The 23,781-nt window shown below is 39.8% G+C and overlaps 1 protein-coding gene across 1 annotated transcript in view; it reads left to right on the forward strand.

The window, feature by feature from the left end:
- The window catches only part of LOC111152055 (centrosomal protein 41), a 46,734-nt gene that overhangs the window by 19,855 nt on the left and 3,098 nt on the right, over positions 1-23,781 (forward strand). Inside the window, exons 3-8 of the mRNA XM_022510337.1 lie at positions 8,758-8,805; positions 13,485-13,546; positions 14,457-14,526; positions 19,917-20,067; positions 22,167-22,318; positions 22,728-22,795. Of these exons, the coding sequence (XP_022366045.1) occupies positions 8,758-8,805; positions 13,485-13,546; positions 14,457-14,526; positions 19,917-20,067; positions 22,167-22,318; positions 22,728-22,795 (551 nt within the window). The remainder of the gene's footprint in view (positions 1-8,757; positions 8,806-13,484; positions 13,547-14,456; positions 14,527-19,916; positions 20,068-22,166; positions 22,319-22,727; positions 22,796-23,781) is intronic.

Consider the following 23,781-nt stretch of genomic DNA (forward strand, 5'->3'; position numbering starts at 1 on the left):
GTGTTAATTGTTATTAATTGGTTAATTGGTGTTAATTCTTTCTTAACCATTTGGTAGAATTCTCTAGTAAAACCATCTGAACCTAGAGATTTCCTTCCTGAGAGTTTTTAAATTTTGAAATTAATTGTTTCATAGTTATGGGACTATTCAAATTATTTGTTTCCTATTGGGTGAGTTGTGGTAGTTTGTGTGTTTTGAGGAATTAGTACATTTCATCCAAGTTTTCAAATTTATGTGTGTAGGACTGTAATCTTCACTTATTATTCTTCTGTTGTCTGAAGTGCTAGGCCCTGTTTCATTCCTGATACTGCTCATTTGTGTCTCTTCCCTTTTTTCTTTGCTATGGATTTGTCCATTTTACTGATACTTGTGAAGAACAAGCGTGTGGTGTTTAAAATTTCATTGATTTTTGCTCTCATCTGTATTGTTCCTTCCTTGTGCTTTGGGTTTATTTGTTCTTCTGTTTCTAGGTTGTTGAGGGTGGGAACTTAGCTTATCGTTTTAAGACTTTTCCTCTTTTTTAATGCATATAGTTAGTGCTGTAAATTTCTCAACACTGCTTTAGCTGTGTCCCACAAATTTTGATATGTTGTATTTTCATTTTCATTCAGTTCAGTGTACCTTTTTATTTCCTTTGAGACTATCTTTCTGACCCATGAATTATTCAGAAGTGTGATGTTTCATTTACAAGGGTTTGGAGATTTTCCTGTTATTTTGATTTCCCGTTTGATCCCATTGTGGTTGAAGAACACCCTGTTTTGATTTTTTAATAAATTGTACTGATGGGGGGACAGTTGGGTGGCTCAGTCAGTTAAGTGTCTGCCTTAGGCTCAGGTCATGATCCTGACTCCTGAGATCAAGCCCCATGTCAGGCTCTTTGCTCAGCAGGGAATCTGCTTCTGCCTCTGCCCCTCCCCCTGTTCATGCTCTTTCTCTCTCAAATAAATAAATAAAATCTTTTTTAAATACCTTTAAATTAGCTTTAACATTGATGTTCATTTTATTGCTCAGGATATGGTCTATCTTGGCATTTATTCCATAGGCACTTGAAAAAAACGTACATATGCATATTTTTGCTTCTTCATATTTTTCTTCTTTCCTTAGATTTCAAGATTCCTTCTTCCCTTTTTCTTTCTGTTTTTTTTAAATACTTTTTAAAAAAAGATTTTATTTTATGTAATCTCTACACCCAATGTGGGGCTCAAACTCACAACCCCAAGATCACACACTCCACTGACTGAGCCAGCCAAGTGTCCCTACTTTTCCTTTTTGATTAGAGAACTTTCTTTAGCTGTTCTTTAGGGTAGGTCTGCTGGTAAACAGACTCTCTGAGTTTCCTTTCATCTGCAAAATGTCTTGATCTCCTTTCATTCCTGAGGGGAATTTTCTCTGAGTGTGGGAGCCTAGGTTGACAATTACTTTCTTTAAGCCCTTGAAAAATACTGTGCCACTTTCTTCTAGCCACCATGATTTCTGATGAGGAATCTGCCCTCATTTGAACAGTTTTTCCCATATAGGTAAGGTGTCGTGTTTTTTTTTTTTTTTTTTTTGTTCTTGCTGCTTTCAAGGTTCTTCTTTTCTTTAGTTTTCAGAAGTTTGATTATGATGTATCTTGGTGTGAGTTTCTTTGGGTTTATCCTGTTTGGCATTCCCTGGGCTTGTATGTACATCTATAGATTCATGTTTCTTGTCAAATTTGGGAAGTCTTCAGCCATTGTATCTTCGAGTACTTTCCCATCCCCACCTCCTTGATCCTCTTTTTGGTGCTTTGATGGCACCTCATCATAGCCCAGCAAGGATAGAAATCAAGCCCCATTCCCTGACCCACCCCACCCCACCCCCACCGCCCCAACGTTTGCTGACAGGTGAGGGTGGTGTTTGGTTGGAGTAAAGCAGTTATTGTCTGACAGTTTTCTGGCTTGCTAGGCTGTCCCTTCCCCAGTCCTTTGGGTGGAGCCAGCATGCTTTTATGAGGGATTTATTTTTTCCTGTCTGTCCATTGGTGTTTCTGGGTTGCTGGCTTCTTTAGCTCCAAGTCTAAGATATATGAGGCAAACAAACAGGCAAGACAGATAAAACAAAAGCCAAGTAACTCAACTATCATGCCATTTCTTGGGTCCTGAGGTCCCTACCCAGTCTGCCCTCCTGTCTCCAACCTATCAAGTCTTCTTTTATATTTTATATGTAATGTCCAGGGTTTTTTTTTTTTTAATCCGTCTTTTTTTATAATTGATATATTATTGTCTTAAATTGAGATATTGTCTTAAATTGAGATACCATAAAATTCGTACTTTTAAGCAGTTCAGAAGTTTTTAGTACATTCACAAAGTTGTGACTCCGTCATCATTCTAATTGCAGAACATTTTTGTTATCCCAAAAAAGAAAGCCCATATCCAAGAGCAATCACTTCCCATTCCTTACTTTTTCCAGTCGCTGAAAACCACCAGTCTACTTCCTGTATCCATAGTTTGCCTATTCTGAACATTTCACCTAAGTGGAATCATGTAATATGTAGCCTTTTGTGTCTGGCTTCTTTCAGTTAGCGTAATGGGTTCAAGGTCTGTCTGTGTTACAACATGTATCAATACTTCCATTATTTTTTACTGCCAAATAATATTCTATTATACAAATATATTCCACATTTTGTTTATCCACTTGCAATAATGGACATTTGGGTTGTTTATACTTTTTAGCCACAATGCTGCTATAAACATTAATGTACACATTTTTGTGTGAACATATGCTTTTTTTTTTTTTTAAAGATTTTATTTATTTATTTGACAGACAGAGATCACAAGTAGATGGAGAGGCAGGCAGAGAGAGAGGGAAGCAGGCTCCCCGCTGAGCAGAGAGCCCAATGTGGGACTCGATCCCAGGACCCTGAGATCATGACCTGAGCTGAAGGCAGTGGCTTAACCCACTGAGCCACCCAGGCGCCCTGAACATATGCTTTTAATTCTCTTGGTTATATACCTAGGAGTCACATAGGACCATATGTGGTAACTCTGTGTTTAATTTTTTGAGGAACTGCTAAACAGTTTTCCAAAGCAGCTGCACTACTTTGCATCCTCACCAGTAATGTACGAGGGCTCTTTTTCTCCACATCCTTGATGATGCTTGTTACTGTCCATCATTTTGATTATAGTCATCTTTGTGGATATGAAGTGGTATCGCATTGTGGTTTTGATTTGCATTTTCCTAATGACTAATGATGTTGGCACCTTTTTATGTGCTTACTGGCATTTGTGTATCTCCTATAGAAAAATACCTATTCAGATCATTGGTCCAGTTTGTACTTGTTGTTGTTGTTTTTTTCCTATTGCTGTGTAATAATAGTTCTTTTACATAGACTGGATCCTAGACCCTTATCAGAAATATAATTTGCAAATACCTTCTCCCATTTTGTGGGTTGTCCAGTGTTTTTTGTTGTGCTTAGCTGAAGGAGTAAAGTACACCTACCTCATCTTCCTAGAGTCGTAAGTCTCCCAAACTAGTTTTAGAATAGCTTTTGGAAGGTCCAAAGTGTACTTCATGGTTTAAAACTCGGTATCTTAAAGTCAGGGTGAGACTATGCTAGTGTTCGATTTTTGTTGTCGTTGTTGTTGTTTCAAACTTAGACATGATTTTGAAGTCAATTTCAGGGGAGGGTTTTAATGGTTTTTCCTATGACTTACCTCCTTGAGTAGTCAGAGAAAGTTTCCGCTTGGTGTGCCATGGCCTATTGGTTATGTGCCATGATACATGTCCCATTAGCTCTCTGGGTAGCCATCAGGGCCCGGGGCGCCCAGCATGTACACCAGCATTTTGTTCAAATATTATCATTTATATGTGTACCGACAGGTGCAAAGGGTGAGGAGTCCTGGTTAAGAGAGCACAAGAATAACCTTATAGCCCCGTGAGAGTAAGGAGCCCCCGTCTATGGTACGTTTTTAAGCTCTGCAGTCAGAGCAGTGGAAATAGGGCCAGGTGTGAGTGAGTATTCCTCATTTCTAGGCAAAACAGACGGGTCTTCAATCTTTTCTTACCAAACAGTGAGCAATTCAGAGTTAATCACAAGGAATCAAGAATTGCATGGTATCTCCGGTCTTCGCCCAGATCACCTCCTGAGTTCTTCAAAGACTGCTGTCTTCTTCCTGAGTAAAGATTATTTTTGACTTCTATGCTTCTGACTCTACTTCTCCTATAAACTCAAACACTGCTGTATAGCCACGCTAGAAACAGCAGAATCATTTTGAACTTCAAATATTTCTTTTGTTCCATAGGTGCCTGGGTGTCTCTTACCGGCTCCCCAGCCTTGCCAGCCAGTGCCATGAATGGATTATGCTTCTGACGAAATCCCTGACGGCGTTTTGTTCGGTCTCCACCGCAGGGTTCTGGTGTATTCTCAAGCACCGTTTCTGGGTTTCCATTCCGCAGCACCACAGGCTGATGAAGGGACACTTTCCAAACCACAGGGCTCTCCCTTTGTCAGTGTCCTGCACTCTTTCATCGCCTGCACTAGCCTCTCATTTCAGTCTCTAGCCAATCTAATTTCAAATGTCTTCAGTTTTCTAAAATTCTGTAGATTTTTCTCCACTGTGCCTCTTCTAGCCTTATTTTCAATTTTTTAAAAATACATATTACTCTTATCGCCACACAAACTAGTCATTTTCTTTTTCTTTTTTAGCCTCTACTCTGCCTGAATATTTGCTAATAGCCTTGATCTTAAGCACTCAAACTCATTACAGACAAGGTACTCTTCACTTTTATTTAGTATTTAATTCTGTTTCTTATGTCAAAGGAAGAAATGTATGTGAAAGCCTTTTATAAACCAGAAAGCACTATACACTCCTATAACTTACTGAGATTAACAAAGGGCCACTGTGCTTCTTTTCACGCTTTCTGCTCCTTCTGAGCCAAAGAACTTCTCAGTAGAGGAGGGAAATATTGAAGAAAAATAAAGCAATGGAGTTGTCTCTTAGCAACTGAGTTCGTGCCTTATAAATCTTGCCCACTTTAGATTGCTGCTGCTCAAAATCACTTGCTTTCTTTACTGGCTCAGTGCGAATAATGTTATTAAATTATAGGAGAACGAAGGGAAAAAATCTAATGAATGAGTTACTCCGTTTATTGACTGTGTTCTCTCTTGCGTAGCACTGTTGATGGAGTTGGGTTGTCTCTTGATTCTAATCGCGAAACTTTTTTATGTATATAAATACATATGTGTGTGTGTGTGTGTGTGTGTGTGTGTGTGTGTGTATGAGAGAGAGAGATGTGTGTGTATGTGTGTGTGTGTAGGTATCTTTTTTGTAATTTAAAATATAAACTTGGTAGAAGCTGAATGCCACCTTATACATTTCGAGGTTACCCAAGTCTTGAAATAATATGGATGTCACGTAGATGGTACAAAACATAAACTGTGATAATGATCAAGGTGTGTATAGCTTAAAAAAAAAAATCAAGTGTCCAAAAACTCAAGCCAAATTGGGGGTGTGATAATTTGTGTTATAAAATAATTCATTATAAGGATTCTTCAGATAGTAGATCTTCGTAGTATATTTCACTTAGCAAATAATTCCAAGTACCTTTTGTACTAGACAATGGAAGAGATAAAGATTCCCTGTGTGTGTGTGTGTGTGTGTGTGTGTGTGTGTGTAAATAGTCTTTGGCTTTCACTATCAGAAGGTAGGTAAGACTTGCACACAAATGAGGCGGTAGGATGATGAATTCCTTGTGGGTGGTGAGCTGAGTCTGTAGAAGTTCAGAGGAGGGAAAGGTCACTTCCAGCTGGGTGAGCTATTATGATTACATGGACAAGATGACATGTTAGAGAACAGAAGACTAACGGAGAGTTTGTCAAGTTTAGTAATTAAGGCAAGATTGAAGAGGCAGGTAAGACGTTGGCACTTTCAGCTCTAGAACAAGGAGTTTAAACTTTAGTCAGGAAGCAATGGGGAGCCACTGACATTTTTTTTTTTTTTTAATCAAAGTCTTGTCTCAGAAAATTTATCTAGCAGTAATGTGTAATTTCAGTTAAAAGAAAAGAACTGGTTTGCTGATAGTCTTTTATGCTCCTTTTGTATGAAACAAAGCTGCATTTATAAATAAGCCAATTACAGAGTTGATTCATTTCTAGTCTTTTTAGAATGTAGTCAAAAGCTTGTTTTCGATGCAATTAGATCCAGTAAGATAAACTGCGTAGTTAAGAGAGAAGTGTTCTATGAAGTGGGGTGAAATACTACGTTTCATACTTTATAAAATCATTTTTAAGGCTCTTTCATGGCAGGCATCCTAGTGTCTTTCTCCACCTGAAGCAATGCAGAAATTCCCCATTTCCTCTTTTCCCCCACTGCTTGGATAGAATGAATGTCTGTAATGAAAAGATCTTCTTATCAGTCACCCTCTCAGATTTGTTCTTAATTTTACCAAATATTTGTATACCTCTGCAAAAGACTACGTTTGCCTGCCTTCTCCTTTAGTGGGAGAAACAGAAGGAGCGCCGGCCTACCTCACAGGGTTGTTGTGAGACCCCACTGGTACAAAGATGAAGTGCTGGGTAAATACTCAGAAAATGCTGATAATTGATTGATTGAGAAATGGGCTTGGTGTTGTTTGGCTTTTGGTGGAAACCTCTCTAGACTGGAAATGCAATGTTTTAATAATAAAGACCATATAATAAGCTTGGCTATTGTCTTCCATGTGTGGTGTGCCTTGGGGAGTTCAGAGCGTAAAATGGGTCCCACCTGCTACTATTAGGGAAATCACACTTCCTACATATTTACCTCACAGTGAAATCGTGTTTTTTAAAAGCAGCACACCCGAGAGAAGCAGTATGTTCTCGTGAGCCATATTACAAATCAGGAGGTTGGGAACATTCAGCCCGGCTTAGTTATTCATTTGCTGTGTCACTGGACAAATCAGTGATCCTTTTTGTACTTCAGCCTCCTTTTTTTTTTTTTTTTTTAAGATCTTATTTATTTATAACAGAGACAGTGAGAGAGGGAACACAAGCAAGGGGGGAACTGGAGAGGGAGAAGCAGGCTCCCCGCTGAGCAGGGAGCCCCAATATGGGGTTCGATCCCAGGACCCTGGGATCATGACTGGAGCCGAAGGCAAACACTCAACCATCCGAGCCATCCAGATGCCCCTGTACCTCAGCCTTCTGACGAGACCGCCTGAAGCTGCCAGGCCAAAAGAAGCTAACTGCTGGGTCAGCAACACACAAATATAGGGGACTCAGGAACACCCGTGACCAAAAGCTGTTATGTAAAATAGTTTAGGAATGAGACATTTGCCATGTCTTCCCCATTGTATTGACCAGTGGGTTCCCACCTGAGGTCAAAGTTGCAAAGGGAGAAGGGTGTATGTTAAGGAAGAATTTGTGGCTCCCACTCCAGAAATCTGGTCACATCTCGGGTCACTTCCAGCTGAAGAACCTAGAAAAGATCATATTTGATGCTATGTTGGTCTGGGGTGCTGTTTGAATCTCTTAGCCATTTTCAGGGTCTCTCCTGAGAAGTCTCAGGCGTTTCAGCAGTCCTGACTGCTGTCATGTCTCTCTGAGCTTTTGGAAGGCCACAATCTGGCTCTAGGGCTACACTGTGTCCTGCTGTCTCATCCTGATCCGGACAATGTGTGTCTTCAGGTGGAAAAAAAAAAAAAGAACAAGTGTTTTTAACTCAGTGGAATTTTATTCTCTGATGAATTTATAAGTAAAGATAAAATAACATGATGTAAGTTTTTTGTTTTGTTTTGAAGATGTATTTTGAGTTTCAGAGCAAGAATCTTCTCTACTTCTGACCTAAAACATGAAGAAAGGCTCAGGCTAGTCCTTAAAAAACATCAGTTCGTGCCATTAATTGAAAGCATTTCTTTTATCTGAAGTTGGACTGAATCGGACTAGCTCCTCCCAAAGCTTAAAAGTTAGCACAATTTTCAAAATGAGAAAACTTTGAAACAGTTTTCCCCTTTTTTGCTGTATCTTTCGAATGCCAGGCAAAGCTTGCTGTGTTGAATCAAATTGAAGCATGCCCAGTAAAAAATAATAGCCCCTAGCTTGGGAACTAGACCTTTAGTTCGTTTGGAAACCAAAAGGATCCTGGCCCAGTTTTAGTGTATGGAAACCCTCCAAACCACCTTGGCTAGCCCCAGTATTGTAGAACCAGGCTATAGAACACGAGGGCTCAGTGCTCTCCGCAATGGTGGGAATTTGCTGTTATTTCTTAGCAGATCAAATCCATGGTGAATACTAGGGCACAGACTGTGTGGTCTACTTCAGGCTGCAACATCAGCAAGAAAAGTTGAAGACCCAAGTTCAGGAAAGCAAGGGAAACCACAAAGACTAAGCAGAGGGCAAGGGCTTGCTTGGGTAGCCACAGCAGCACATTTTAGACATTCAGAGAGATCCTTGCTTCTTTCTTTCTTATTGGCACATTTTCGCCACAGAAAGATTATGGGAGAATAAAGGGAGGAGGAAAGTCTTGACTCAAAAAGAAAAAAAAAAAAAAGGTTATATAAAGTGATTATTTGTATGGCCTGGGACTTCTTAGTGTTTACTGAGTGTGTACCCTTTCAAGACCTGTGACCAATACTTTCCCCTTGATTCCTCATCGTTTAACGAGGCTATATAATCCAAAAGACTGTTAATGTGGTCCAATTTACCTACTATGATTCCATAAGAAGAGGATAGGAAGGCTAAGGGAATACTTGTACTCCATTCTGTTTTTGCAGTGTTCGTTCATTTTCTTCTACCAAAAGCCTGTTTTATTCTCTTTCTAGGTAACAGTATGACTAAATACACAGAGAAGCTAGAAGAGATCAAAAAAAGTGAGTAACACTATCGATGTTCTGGGATAATGGAGCCCTGAAGTTCTAGAAGTAGGTTATTAACAACCTTAGCCCCATCCTACAGCCGACAGGCATAGAGAGCTATGGGAGGCAGGCGAGCCTGGCAGGTGCCAAGGAGGATGTGGGAAACCCTTGTACCATCCCAGCCAGCTGCTAAGGTTGTCGCCTGAGGGCTGAGTTCTGCCCAGCTAACATCCCACAGGAGATGTTAGTGTTAGAATGCAGAATGAGCTCTCTAGTTAGGCAGTGAGAGTCCGAGCTTCTTGTTTCACTGGACTGCAATCTCCACGACCTTTTTCAAGGTCATGATCTTTCTTGTCTTCTTCGTTTTTTCTATGCCTGAGATAGTAAGCATACTACCTCTCCTTTCATAGCCTCCTTTGGCGTATAAATTAGTCGGTTATTCATGAAAGACATGGGGGGGCGAGAGGGAACAAGCTTAGTCTTAAGTGGTGTTGCCATGCCTTCTAAATTCATTGCAGTCTGCTTTCCTTTAATTAAAAATCATATTTCATGCACGTCCTTTTTACAAACTAATCTGCTTTCAAGATAAGCTACTAGTCACCGAGTACATCGCCCTTGCACAAAATCTTAATTTTTCAACTTGTGTCCAAAATGGATGGAAAGTGTATACACCAAGCCAGAATGAAAGAAGTAGAAACATCTGTTTCCTAAGATGGATTTGTCCATCTCCTCAGTAGAGGAACCTGGTGCCAGGAGAGTAGTTAGCTAATGGGAGGCAAGAGGCCCTCTAATGGTTCCCAGTTCAGGACTTCACTCTGGTAATACACATCCTTTGGGAAGAGAACATTACAAACCCAGAATTCACCAGAACTTCCCTTTTTATAACAGGCCTTCTAATTTAAATGATAATGTTTCTGCTTCTTTTGAATTGCTGCGGCATTAAGAAACCCTAGCCAATAGCGTGGGGACTCAGGGGTGGCTTTATGCTGTGACCCTGCTGGTTGCCGTGTTTGGCTGTAAGGGCTGTTACAGACATTTGTTTTTTCCTGTGTAATTGTCACACCATCCTTTTCTTCTTCAATCATTTATATCAGATTTTGTACTTTTATTATACTTTACATTACGTAAGTATATATAGAGAGAGAGAGAGGGAGAGAGAGAGGGGGGGGGAGCACATTTTACTATTTTAAACTTATTTGGAAAAAAATCTCATTACTCACCCGTGCCTCATTGTTGTCATCCTTAGTTCATCCACAGCAGGTAAAATTCAGCTGGCTTGCTTCTGGTTGGGCTTGCAATCCCTTTTGCCTCCTATCAATTCGTAGCTTAGTGTAAGCACTCATGTCCACACCAAGATTTGTCCTCTGAAAATGTCCCATTCCACCCAGATTGCGGAACCCTGTTTAAAACATTTCTTAAAAGCACAATGTGGGGGCGCCTGGGTGGCTCAGTGGGTTGGGCCTCTGCCTTCGGCTCTGGTCATGGTCTCAGGGTCCTGGGATCGAGCCCCACATTGGGCTCTCTGCTCAGCGTGGAGCCTGCTTCCCCCATATCTCTGCCTGCCTCTGTCCCGACTTGTGATCTTTCTCTCTGTCAAATGAATAAATAAAATCTTAAAAAAAAAAAAAAAGCACAATGTGGTTTCCCTAATATCTAAACTTCAAATGGAGCTTGTCTCCCCCTCTCTACCCCCCCACACCCAAATACCTCTAGATAAAGTCCTTGAAAATGTTTGCTTCCCTCTTTAGAAGTTTTGGGCTTCCTTTTAGTAAGACAGGAGGCTCCTCTCACTTTGTTTCACACACTTTGTGCTGATTCCCTGACTAGAATTACTTCAGATTCTGGTTTGAGATCTACATTTTAGAAGCTCTTTCCCCATTTTCTGCTGTAGATGTTCTTTTGGGTCACAAGGGAGGAGAATATCGCCTTGTTTCGTGACACCCTAGACCGCTCACTTTTCTCGGGTTACCTTAGATGCCATGTCTTTCTGTGAAATCACAAACCTTGTTCTCTTACTTCCTTTGATTTGTCTTCCACTGTGAACCCAACTTCCCTTTGCTACTAACGTGTTTTAATAGAACCCTGAAAACGCAGAATTCCTTTGTAATCTGAATATTCTTTCTGCTCTGTCTCAGGAAAATAGACACTCTGTGTCTATTGACTGCTCACAATGCCTATTCTTGGCTTCTGCTGGTTGGATGACACTAGCTGAACCCAGTGTGAACATCCTAGATAGTCAGGTCTCTGTCCTTCCAGTAACTCGAGAGAGCCAGCCTGAGACTCCGCACTTACCGGAGAAGCAAAACTTGATAACATATCTGAAACTAGGATTTTTTTGTCTTCATCCCGGAGTTTGGGAGAAGTGAGGGTAGCAGAAGCTCCATTCTTAAAGCTCTGTTCGCCCTTGCAAGGCCAGACTGACAGAGCTTTCCAAGTCAGCCTTTTTAATAAACTTTAAAACTTACTAGTAAAACGTCCAGGTCGATCTTTTATCTCTGAGTAAGAATGTCAGAGAGTCCTAACGATGGCTGTCCTTCTAAACAAGAACCAGGTATGTAGAGTTCAGGTTCAAATGTACAGCGGGGTTCTGAGTGCCTATGAGAGGATCCTCGATATGCCAGTCAGCAGAATAGACGAGAGCCTATTTTTCGTTTGAGATCATTTCTACTTTGTCAAAGGGGATTTGGATGGGTACATTTTGTACTGGGAATGTGAAGAAGTGGAGAAGTATTTCAAACTATGTAACTACTTGTCAGTGGAGAAATGCCACAGAGCAAGCTACTTGAAAATTGTTGACTCTCTTGATTGGCTTATTTTATTGCCACTGTGATGGACATAAATGACTTTTGGTGGGCAGGTTGGTGGTAGTCTTGGGTCTGCATCCTTGTGGGTCTTAGAGGCTCCTTTGCATCTAGGTTTGTTACCTTGTATTCAGAAGAAGCTATTATGAAACTTATCTAGAAGTAATTGGTTAGTTATTAGCCACCTGTCTCTCTTTGAGACATCGCAGAGCAGAGAAGCTTGAATTCATTGTAACAAAGAGTCTTGATATAGTGACAGAAGTCTAGTTTTTGAAGTACTATTATTTCCTGACTCTTGAGTCATAAGGTGTTTTGGTCAACCAAGCTAACATCCTCCAAAGGATTCGTTCTGTGTTGGTTTTTGGATAATTCATGGAAATGATTAGTAACACCAGGTAAATAATTTTAAATACCTTTAATCCTTTCCTTTGTTGCTAGGAGTCTCAGTTTATGCGACTTCTACCCTGTGAAGGCCATAGTGATTATCCACCTAACCTTGAGTAATTCGGAATTAATGAGGAAGTACTTAAAGAATCATGGCGCCAATATAAAAATGTAGAGATGAAGGGAAGCGTGAGGGTGGGTGGGAGTTCCATGCTGAAAACTCTTCAGAATTGGCAGTTATCTTCAGGAAATTTTAAGGAAGCTAACTTTTAACATGCCTCTGTGGGACAGATACTAGATCGTGTGAGACTGGCTAAATTTTAAGACCTTTCAATGTGATATGAGGAACTGTTAACAAACAAGCCTAAAAGTTGCCCCCATTTGAGTTATGTCTCAGGACTGTCAAGATAGAGCTGAATAAATACTGATGTTTCAGGAGGATGATTTTTTTTAACTGTGGTTAAAAAGAAAACAACAACAACAACAACAACAAAAAACACCTAACATAAAATGTACCATCTTCACCATTTTTATTTTTTTAATTTATTTATATATATATTTTTTAAAGATTTTATTTATTTATTTGGCAGACAGAGATCACAAGTAGGCAGAGAGGCAGGCAGAGAGAGAGGAGGAAGCAGGCTCCCCATGGAGCAGAGAACCCAATGTGGGGCTAGATCCCAGGACTCTGGGATCATGACCTGAGCCAAAGGCAGAGGCTTTAACCCACTGAGCCACCCAGATGCCCCCCTTTTCACCATTTTTAAATGTGACACTGCTGCACACGACAGATCTCGGGAACTTTTTCATCTTGGAACACTGAGTAGGTGGATTTTTACGGAAGTGGAGTTGCGGAGAAACTGATAGAAAAGATTATCAGCACCAGGCCTAACTTTGTGCCCAGCGCAGTGGCAGTGGCGGTGGTGATTGGGGCAGAGGTGGGGGGAGGTTGTCCTGTGTCTCCAGCATAATTTGTAACCTCAGGAACAGAACCGTTCTCCCTTCAGGGCAGAGTTAGAATAATAGGGTGTGAATGTCTTACCAGCTGTTTGACCTGGGGCAACTGAGCTTCTCTGGGTCTCTGTCCTCATTTGCAAAATGCAGGCGTTTATTCCCCCCTACCCTCTTTGTTGGGAAGAGGATTTAAAGTGTCTTATAAAATGCATGTAATACAACAGTGGTCAAAAGAAAGAAAGACAGCAGAAGTAAAAGGGGAAAATGGTAAGCAGATAGAAAAAATGCAAGGGGTAAAGTCACCAGACACAAAAAGATGACTTATAAATTGACTTTAGGCTTCCTACCAGCCAAAGCAAAGGTGGGAATATAGAGGTGATAAAAATGTGTGGCACACTTCATTTTGACCATACCGTGAGGATCCTATATGAGATAGGATATGTAAAAACAAATAAATCACTTGAAAATTACACTGTCTAACTTGATGGGTAGAAAGAATGAGTACCTCTAAGAAAAATATACCTAGAAAATTATTTGTCCTATCCTACTTTTCAGATTATAGATACAAAAAGGATGAGCTTTTCAAGAGACTAAAAGTTACAACTTTTGCCCAGCTGGTAAGTTTAACTAAAATCCTTTGGAGTAAAGACTCTAATTTGCGCTGGTTTATGTGAGTATTTCGAATACCACGCTAGGTAATGTTTGCAGAAGACTTCCTTCTGATTCTTTACACCTACGGGAGGATTGATGTGTGGTGTGTGTGCTCGCTCAAGGGTAGTATGGAACAGTCTTCTTTGGTAAGAATTTTATAAAATGCACATTCTGCCTTTCAGTCATAATGCTATGGCTTAGGTTTGTTTGTTTGTTTTCCTTGCACCCTTTAACTTAATATTTAGAATCTAGAATTGTGGTCTTTGGATTGTTTGGATGTTTTTCTCCGTGAAACCAGGTGATTGCTATGGGCTATTTGTTACTTTGGGAAAGTCACTTTCTTCTTTCATTTGAAAATTATGGACAAAGTGTCTCTTGGGCCCCCCAAACATGAGTTTCATTGGTGTACCTCAAGGTAGATCTTGGGTCATAGGAGCTGAGCTGTGAAAAGTGCTTTAGAAACTGTGTATAGGTATACAGTGCTGTGCTGAATATGTTTATAATTACATTTATTTCCTCATTGCATGTAGAGCTGTTGATTCAGTTCCGTCATTGTAAGAACTGCACGTTGAGACTGAAATATATATGATTATTTATTCCCGTTTCTTGTCCCCAATTGCCCTTTTGGTCTTTTTAGTTTATTAAGTGATGTTTTAAATGAAGCTTTTTTTTCTGGAACCATCATTTGCGTGCGGTATGATTACCACTCCCAAAATAAGGAGGCCTGAGATTTAGTCTCCAGTGGAGGACACTGACGGTTCCTTAAACCCAGAGATCTTTGATGTTTGATGTTTCCTCATCTTTTATAAAAGACAAAATTGCTTCTGTTTAAAGACAAACATATGCATCTATACATTTCATTCTTTCTTCTATCAGGTCATCCAAGTTGCTTCCCTATCTGATCAGACACTGGAAGTGACAGCTGAAGAGATTCTAAGGCTAGAAGGTAATGGGAATCAAGGATGTGGGGTAGATAAGTGATTGACCATTTGACCGAAGTGCTTGCCCCGTCTGCCTTCGCTGCTGTGTTCACAGAGAGCTGGGACTTTGATGGATCTATTTGCAATTAGATTGTTACTCTCTGAGAAAACGCTGTCTGGTGCTTTAATTGTTAATTCTTATTTATTTTCAAAAAGCCGTCTGGTTTTCTGGCTCTAACATTTGTAGTTTTAAATGTTTTTGATGTGTTTAATATACTAATTACTTTCCAACAAATATTTTTAGTGCCTTCTCTATATGCATAGGTCACAGTATTAGGTGCTAGGAGACCACAGAGATGAACAATGCCCGCTCTGCTTACATGGAGCTGGTAGCCGCAAGTGTGTGTGCTGGATGAGGAGAGCAGGAACAGAAGCACAAAATCACGAACGTGACAGAAATTCATAATGGAGAACTGGAGAGAAGCCATCATTTGTTGAATATATATTGCTAAGTACTGCACTCAAGTTTTCTTATTTAATCTTATCGAAAACTCTAGAAGGTACACTTGAGAGATGAGAAGCCCAAGCCTCAGAGGTTACATTACTTGCTCAAGGTGACACAGCCAGTAAGGAATGGGCGCAGGATACACAGATTTGCAGGTGTCTTGTAACAATCAGTGTCTTTGCTATGGGAGTTCTGAGGAAGGAAATGTACTTTCCAGTTAGAAAACTGAGATAGGCTTTCTTAAAAAGCTTTTGAACTGGGCCATAAAGGAGGGTAGCATCTCAACAGGGTGCAAGTTAAGGGTGAGGTTCTTGCAACCTGAGCAAAGAAAGGCATGCGGAGAATGAGAAGCTCCAAGTGAGTTTGGGGGACAAGTCATCCAGCCTGGCGGCCGCGGGGTGACCAGAAGTTGGGGGTGGAATGGGTGCTGGGTTGGAGATAGGGCCAGGAAGATAGGCTTCTAGAAGCTCCAGGTTTCCTTTCTGAAACACTGAGTGGAAAATAAAACCTCTTAGTTGTACTATAATGAAAAAGAATACACAGAGTTAAGGTCTTTATTTTATCCTGAGGTACTCAACGGTCAATGTGCGGCTGTTTACTGAAGGGAAATGTGTTCTGTGAAGGTTGATGGAGGCCAGGAATCTGACTTCTGATTTCAAGACAAGTTTCTCAGGAAGTCCGAGCCCTGGTTTTGTGCGACTTAACTGTCATCTCCCTGGTCTTGTTTTTGTTAGGGAGGATAAAGAGCATCTGACAAAGACAGGAATTTATCTCTGACAGATGCCTCTCACACGGCAGAAAAATAAGGGCTCTTTGTAACAGAGATAATTGAGTCTCCTCATAGAAGTACTCCCAATTTTAACCTGGTTATATAAGTACCTGGATTTGGTCCTTTAATTCATTGCAATTGCAGCACTGGAACATATGGGCACATGCAATTTTCTCTTCTGAGATGAATTTGCACAGCAAAATAGGCTCTTATAAAGTAGGACACCATAATGTGTGAGTAATATTAGTGTTTTTCTAGTGCTCTACACAGAATAATAACTCACTCAGGAATGCCTGTAGAACAGATTGTATGCATATTGGCTATTTTTGAAGGAATAAAAAAAAAATCTCCTTTTGTAATATTTATTGTTTTTTTCCTGACTTAAAAGTGTATTTCTAGAAAATTAGAAAACAGCAAAAAAAAAAAAAAAAAAACCTATATAAAAAAAATTAAATAATCCCTGCTAACATTTTGCTGTATTTTACCCCTATCTAACTGCCCAGCCAAATCCCTTCTCTTTGGGCATACTTGTGAATTGTGCTGTTTCAAATTAACATTTTATCATGCATACTATCCTGTGTCATTAAATGGGCTTCAAAACCTGAATTATGAAGGTTATGTTGTCATATAATGCCTGTCCTGGGAATATACCATAATTTATTTAATTATTCTCCTATTGGACATTACAGTTTTTCTAATTTCTCACTATTATAAAACAATGCTGTAATGTAAATACATAAGCGTCCGTGTGCTTCCGATTGTTCCCTGAAGATAAATGGCTGCAGTGGTCGAAGGATAGAACCGTTTGAAGATGCTGGATGCTGATTCCACATTATCTCCAGAATGGTTCTTCCTGTTCGCATTCCCAACAAATAAATGAGAAGACCTGTTTCTCTTCATCCTAGGCATTGCTGAATAATTAACATTTTTGCAAAAGTTTGCCAGTTTGGTAGATGAAAAGTGGTATCTAATAATTTTCCTTTGAATCTCTCTGATCATGAAATAGACCTTTGTTGTACGTATGTATTTGTTGGTCATACCTGTTTCTTCTGAGAACATTACATGTCCTTCCCCATTTTTTTCCTCTTGTGGTATGTCCATCTTTTACTGATTTGTAGAAGCTCTGTGTATTAGGATATCTTTAAATATTGGAAACCAGTACAGCCTTGAAAATGAATGAGAAAAAGCTTTACTTAATGATTTGGAACAGTTTTCAAGCTATATCATTAAGTAAAAATAAAACAACAAAACAAAAAACCAAAGTGTAGAGCAGTATGAATGGCATTCTCCTGATATGTAAAAAGGGGAAGAAATAAAATAGATGCTAAAGTCCATGGTTATTTTATTTCTGGAAGGAGACATAAATCTCTGAATGTAGTTCCCTTGGGAGAGGAGCCTGAGGGCCTATGGGTCTGCAGTGGGAAGGGACTTCCCTTTCCCTATTAATAGTTTTATCTTGTTTGCATTTTTACCTTGTGCATGGGATCTTTTTTCAATTAAAGCACTAGGTAATTAAAAAACACTTTGTAAATTAAGTATATTAACCTTTTCTCATGCATCTAGGTCATAGATATTTTTCCTAATTTGTTACTTACCTTTTAATTTTCATGTTGGTTTTTGACATACACGAGGTTTGTTGCATTTTTACAAGATTAAATCTATTAGCCTTTCATGTTGTGTTTCTTTTATTGCCTTAGGCTCATAAAATCCAAAACAAGATAAATGATTCACCTGTACTTTCTTTTGTTAGCTTTGTTGTTTGTTTGTTTTCCTACATCAATCTATTTGTTAATATTTTGGTATATGATGCGAGGGGGCTTTCTAAATTTGATTTTTCTAGTTAGTAGGCACGATATCCCACCATCATCTACTCAGTCGTTCTCCCTTTACCCACTGATTTGTGATGTTACCTTTAACATATATATTAGCTTTTTATGTATATTCTAGGTTTTATTTCTGTGTTCTCATATTCCATTGTTCTGGTTTGTGGTTCAGCATTCTTGTGGTCATTTATCTTTGCAATATATGTTACTATTTGCTAAGGCATAGTCTCTAAATTACCCATATGTTTGTATGCATGTCTGTGTGTGTATATGATATGTAATATAAAATATTTACATATATTTTATATTACATATATAATATTTTATATATATAAATTTTGTTTCTCTCTCATATTTAAAATCCCTTTAAGCTTTTCAGAAATCCCATTGGGATTGTTTTATGTCTAAAAATTAAGTTTGGAAAGAATATCATTTCACTTTTAGTCACCCAGTCAGGAATGTGAAGGTCCATCACTGTCTTCATTCAGATTGTCTTTAATGTCTCTTAAGTAAAATTTATAGAAGACCTATAAAGGTTGTAAGTTTTTACAGGTCCTTTACATGTCTTAATAGGCTTATCTTCGAGGAGAGGATATCTTATATTTGCAGTTGTTACTGTAAACGAGATGCTGATCATATTCCTTTCTAATTGGCATATTAAAAAAAGTAGTTTTTTAGTATTTCTTTTTTTTTAAATTTAACCACATACTTATTTCCCTTATGCTCATAGGATTCTTCTGAAGTTTCTAGGTATATATATATATATATATATATATCATATGCAAAGTAAATGTTAATATTCTCTTCGATAACTAGGCCTCTTAGTTCTATTTCTTCTCTCACTGTACCAGTTAGAATAGCGAATTCTCAAACTTTTTGGTATAGTCTCCCTCCACACTCTGAAATTGAGGACCTCAAAGAATTTTGGTTTATGGACATTATATCTGCTAATATTTAGGATATTAAAAATTTTAACTGAGAACTTAAAAATATTTACTATTTCATTTACAAATAGTGATACTGAACCCATTGCAAACATAAATAACATTTTTATGCAAAATAGTTGTATTTCCAAAACGAAAAAAAAGTTTACTGAGCATAATATCGTTTTATATTTTTTTGTAAATCTCGATGTCTGATTGAATAGTAGACAGCTGATTCTCATGGCTTCTGCATTCAGTCCATTGCAATATGCTGTTTGGGTTGAAGTACATGGAGAAGATCTAGCCTCACATGGATCTGTAGTTTAAAAAGGGAGAATCTTTTAATAGCCCTTTCAGATAATTGTGGATACATATCTTCAATACTATACTAAAACCTAGTTGTAATGTGGAACCTGAAACCATATCAATGCGGGTTTCATACTCTGTTCCATTAAACCCATCGGTCTGTCGTGTACTTTGAATTAATCTTACCCATGCATGATTTTATAACATCATCCATTGGTCATTTGGAAAAGATTGATTCACCGAGTTATGAAGATCTTCCAAACATTGACAAATTTCATTCATTACAATATCCAAAAAAATCATATTTATTAAACCCACCACCTATCTTATCAGAAAAGTCATTAAGTACAGGGAGGCAGTCAAGCTCCTGATGGCACAAACAGGGTTTCCAAAATTCTGATTTTTTTTTTCAAAATTGAATCATCACAACAGATACCATCAGTTGTTTTCCTTGTAATGACAATCCGCTGAGATCATTTTTGAGAAAATGTCTGCCACGTGCACAAGTCTAAGTAACTATAATTTTTCTGTCAGTTTTCCTTCCAAGTAAAAATGGTGTTCAGGGCAAAAACAGCACTAATCACACTAATACTTTCCCTCGAGACAACCATTGTGCATCTTGGTTTGGAGCCGACTTGCTATATGCGGACTCCCCATTTCATCCCACGGAATATTCAAAAGGTGTATACTTGAAGATGAGATTTAATAGAATCATGATTATGGCTCCACTGGGGACTTTTTCCCAACGTGACTGTCCTATTTATGAACCGAGCGCATCCATGATGGTGAACAAATATGACGGTCACTAATAAAACTCGATGCCTCTGCCCTGATTGTGGCTCAGGTGCTCATGGTTGTAGCCCCCATCACTTTGGCACCATTCGTGCAAATATCAACACAGTAGGAGAGACCTCGCAGGTGCCCCTGAACAGGTCTCAGGGACTCCTGGGGTCCTAGATGTTAGAACTTCCGGGACAGTTTTAAAACCATGATGGAATTTCCCTGTCTTGACCTAATTTCAAGGGGGCTGCCGCACACGTGAATACACTCGGAGGTCAACTTCACTTATTTATCCCGTTGCAAATCTTAGACCATGAGTCCTCAACGACTTCAGAGCCCGATGACAGGGAAATCGGTGCCAGGACCAACGGGAAGGGGAGCCCCGGGGAGCAGTCGCCAAGCCCCATGCAGGTCCTAAGCAGCACGGGAGCAGGGGACTCCAACCGCTCGACTCTGCAGAGGTACGCTTATCGCTCATCGGGTCCAGGGTTTTCCCTGCATTTGACTTCATACTCATCTGGGTAACAGTTTCAGTGATTTAGTCGCCGTAGAAACAGACTGGCAGTAGTCAAGTCCTGAATTTTCACCGCAGCCCTTCTAATTTTCTCTTGGTATAAATGCCACCGCCTGAATCTTTTCACAGCATCTTAGCGAGGATGAGAGTATATTGCTAGGAGAGCATTCATTTCCACTCCCTAATTCCATCCTTCTCAGCCTTCCTGGATGCAGGTTTGCTATTAGGACTTAGCTTTACAACTACTATCTTCTGATTCCCACTCCCGCCCCCTTTTCTGTCTGCCACAGCTTATAATTACCCTGTCTGGAATCAGAGGAAAAATAGAGTGCCATACGCCCTGCTCTGATATTACGCAGGTGCAAAGGAGCGTGAAAGCAGCCTCTGGCATCAGTTCTCCAACGGCTCGGGACTGGTCCTCCTTGCTGCATAGACTACGATGCTACACTTTCTCACAGATATTAGGTGTTGCTTATAGGTTGGTGCTGATTTTCAGCACACGACCATCCCTTCTACAAGCAAAACAGTTGTGCCAGAGAAACTAAGTCTGCTAGAGAACGAATTGCTATCATCAGTACCACTATTATTTTTTTAAGATTTAATTTATTTGAGAGACAGAGAGAGCACAAATGGAGGGGGAGGGGCAGAGGAGGAGGGGGAAGAAGACTCCCCATTTAGCAGAGAGCTCCATGCGGGGCTCCATCCCAGGACCCTGCAATCTTGAACGCAGCCAAAGGCAGACGCTTAACCGACTGAGCCACCCAGGTGCCCCAGTACTACTATTATTTTTTTTATAACTATTTCACGCAAAAACTCTAAAATTGGAATTAGCCATGTGGACCAACAAGACTTCCACTGAGGGTGCAGCTTCATAGGGAATAGATTTTCTTCTTCTTTGGTGTGACAAAATGGGCCCTTGCTGGCATCTAGTTACAGCATGAACAGGTCTAAGTGCAGAATCTGATTTTCCCGTGCGGGGAGAGGAGCCATCAGGGGACACGTCGTCAGATTTGCCTGGGAAGGGCGTCCTCTTACTTCAATACAGGCATTTCACTCCTTACCCTTTTGTTCATAACACCCACTCCTCTTAAGCCTTTGATTCATATTTTTTACCACATTTTGTCTGTAATCTTAATATGGCAACCAGTTTTATGACCTTAGAAACATAACTGTCAATAGCGAGCTCTTTCATTTAATCCTAGTATTTCCTCTGTCTCATTATATGAATATCACCAAATCTAAAAGCCTCTTCAGCCTCAACACTGTCACCTATAAACTGGGAGTAAGTACAGATAACTTTTGAAGACATTAAGGGTCAAAATACCTATCGGATAAGTCGTTGTATAAATAGATAAGAAACATTAAAATGATGTTGGGTTGTTTTGTTGTTTTTTTTTTTTTTAAAGATTTTATTTATTTATTTGACACAGTGAGAAAAGGAACACAAGCAGGGGGAGTAAAAGAGGGAGAAGCAGCCTTCCCGCTGAGCAGGGAGCCCAATGCGGAGCTCGATTCCAGGACTCTGGGATCATGACCTGAGCCGAAGGCAGATGCTTAATGTCTGAGCCACCCAGGCACCCCACGATGTTGGTTTCTAGTGCATCTAATGTACATAGAAAGCCTTCCTTTTTCCTGTCCTACCAACCTTATTCTTTCCCATTTTGTTCTGATTTCTTACACTCCTCACAATTCCATTAGATTAACTGTTGGCCTCTTTCTTTCTCTGAATGCTGTCCTTGTTGCTGGAGGTGGCATGTGCCCAACGGTTTCCGCCCCCTCAGCCATGCTAATGACCTAACATGCATTCTCTGAAGGTGAGTATGGATGGACGCCTGGGTCCCTTCCTTGGGGCCCAGGGTGCTAGAATAGGAATACATATGGCCATGCATTCAGAGGCAGAACCGAGACACCATTTCCATTTTCCTTTTTCTTTAAAGTACCCTTTGAAAAGACACTGAGCACTCTCTGACTCTTCTGAAGAAATGCATTTGACCTTGAAGGCACTCACCCCTGACTAGTTTCTGCCGACCTTCTTTTCACTTGCAGCGTCATCAGTGGTGTTGGGGAACTGGATCTAGACAAAGGGCTAGTGAAGAAAGCAGAGCCCACCACCAAAGACAAACCTTACCCCGACTGCCCCTTCCTGCTACTAGATGTGCGAGACAGAGATTCTTACCAGCAGTGCCACATTATTGGAGGTAAGAGAGAGAGGAGGTGTTCTAGCGTCTCACTCCAAGAACAGAGCCTGTTCTAGAGTCCTGGCAGGCTGTAGCCACACCCCAGGGGCAGCAGTTGAAGAGATTTTCTGTTAGCGGGATCCATCATGGGAATCTGGAATTGGGCTCTGCCATAATGCTCTTGAGAGAGGCTGGTGACATTCCCAGATGGCTCTGGGGCCCAGTGCTAAATGTCCTCAAAGGTGACATGAAGCTTCCTAATGTGTTCATAGTGCCCTGTTTCTCTTCTCTCAAAAAAGTATTTAGGTTTATGGCTCGAGGATTTTGCAAGTATGTTTCTTTGAGCTTTTAAACTTTAAACCAGCTGGGAATTTGGGGCCAAGTTGTACAGAGAGCTACAAACTGCCTGAGCTTTTTCTTCTCTTTGCAGCTTACAGTTACCCAATTGCAACTCTGTCTAGAACAATGAACCCTTATTCAAATGACATTCTTGAATATGTATCCTTTGTTGCATTTTAAGGAGTTGGGTGGTTTGAGGACTGTAAGAGTCAAACTTATCATGAATCATGCTCCTAGGGGAAAAAAAACTCTGTAAAGGACCTTTGATATTAATTAGCTTGCTTAGCATATTTTAGAATTTGGATTCTTAGCTGTTGCTGAGTACCCTGACCAGCCTGGCAGATGCTTCCAAGCCATCCCGCAGTGGGCCAAAAAACATTAGGTTAAAGTCTGTGATCTGTTGAGAGTTAGTCCTAAGACCATTTTTGCCCCCAAGAAAGCTTTCCCAACTAAAACTTCAGAGGTAAATTTTTTTTCTTTCTGTCTTAAAATTTTTTCTTTCTTAAAATTTTACTTAATTTCTTTGCTCATAAAAATGACACAAATAGAAAATAATTTAAGCACTGAAAAATATTAAAAAGATTGATAATCGCACAACTGAACAACTCTGATTATGTTTTTTGCATATTTTATTCCCAGTTGTCTTCTCTGTATTCTTTTTAACAAAGGAAAAATCATACTGGAGATATAATTTAGTATTTTGACTTTTCCTTAGTTCATAGTACAGTGTATTTCTCCAGGCTAATCCAAGCTCTTTATAAACTCCATTTTTGATGCAGCACATTATCTCGTCTTACTATATACTATACTATGATTTACTAAGCTCTTCCTCTCTAATGGGCTTTTAGGTGGGTTTCCTTTTTTTTACTAGCATAAATAAGGCTGCAGTGGACCCATGGGACAGAGAGGTTTTCTATTTCCTCACCTGTGAATGGAGATTGTCATACCTTTCAGGGCCGTGAGGATAAAAGAGCTAAAGGGTGTGGGGTGTGGAGCTAGTGCTGTCTAGGACCACGGTGATACTCGTTTATTAAAAAAAAAAAAAAAAAAAAAAAAAAGAATACCAGCTCTTGTGGTTTCCATGACAAGAGAAAAAAAAAAAAAACAGAGAGTACTGATGTGCAGAATAAAGAGTGGGGTTGTTC

Source organism: Enhydra lutris, unplaced genomic scaffold (assembly GCF_002288905.1).
Source record: "Enhydra lutris kenyoni isolate GAN:26980312 unplaced genomic scaffold, ASM228890v2 scaffoldscaffold27, whole genome shotgun sequence".
Taxonomy (NCBI): Eukaryota; Metazoa; Chordata; class Mammalia; order Carnivora; family Mustelidae; genus Enhydra; species Enhydra lutris.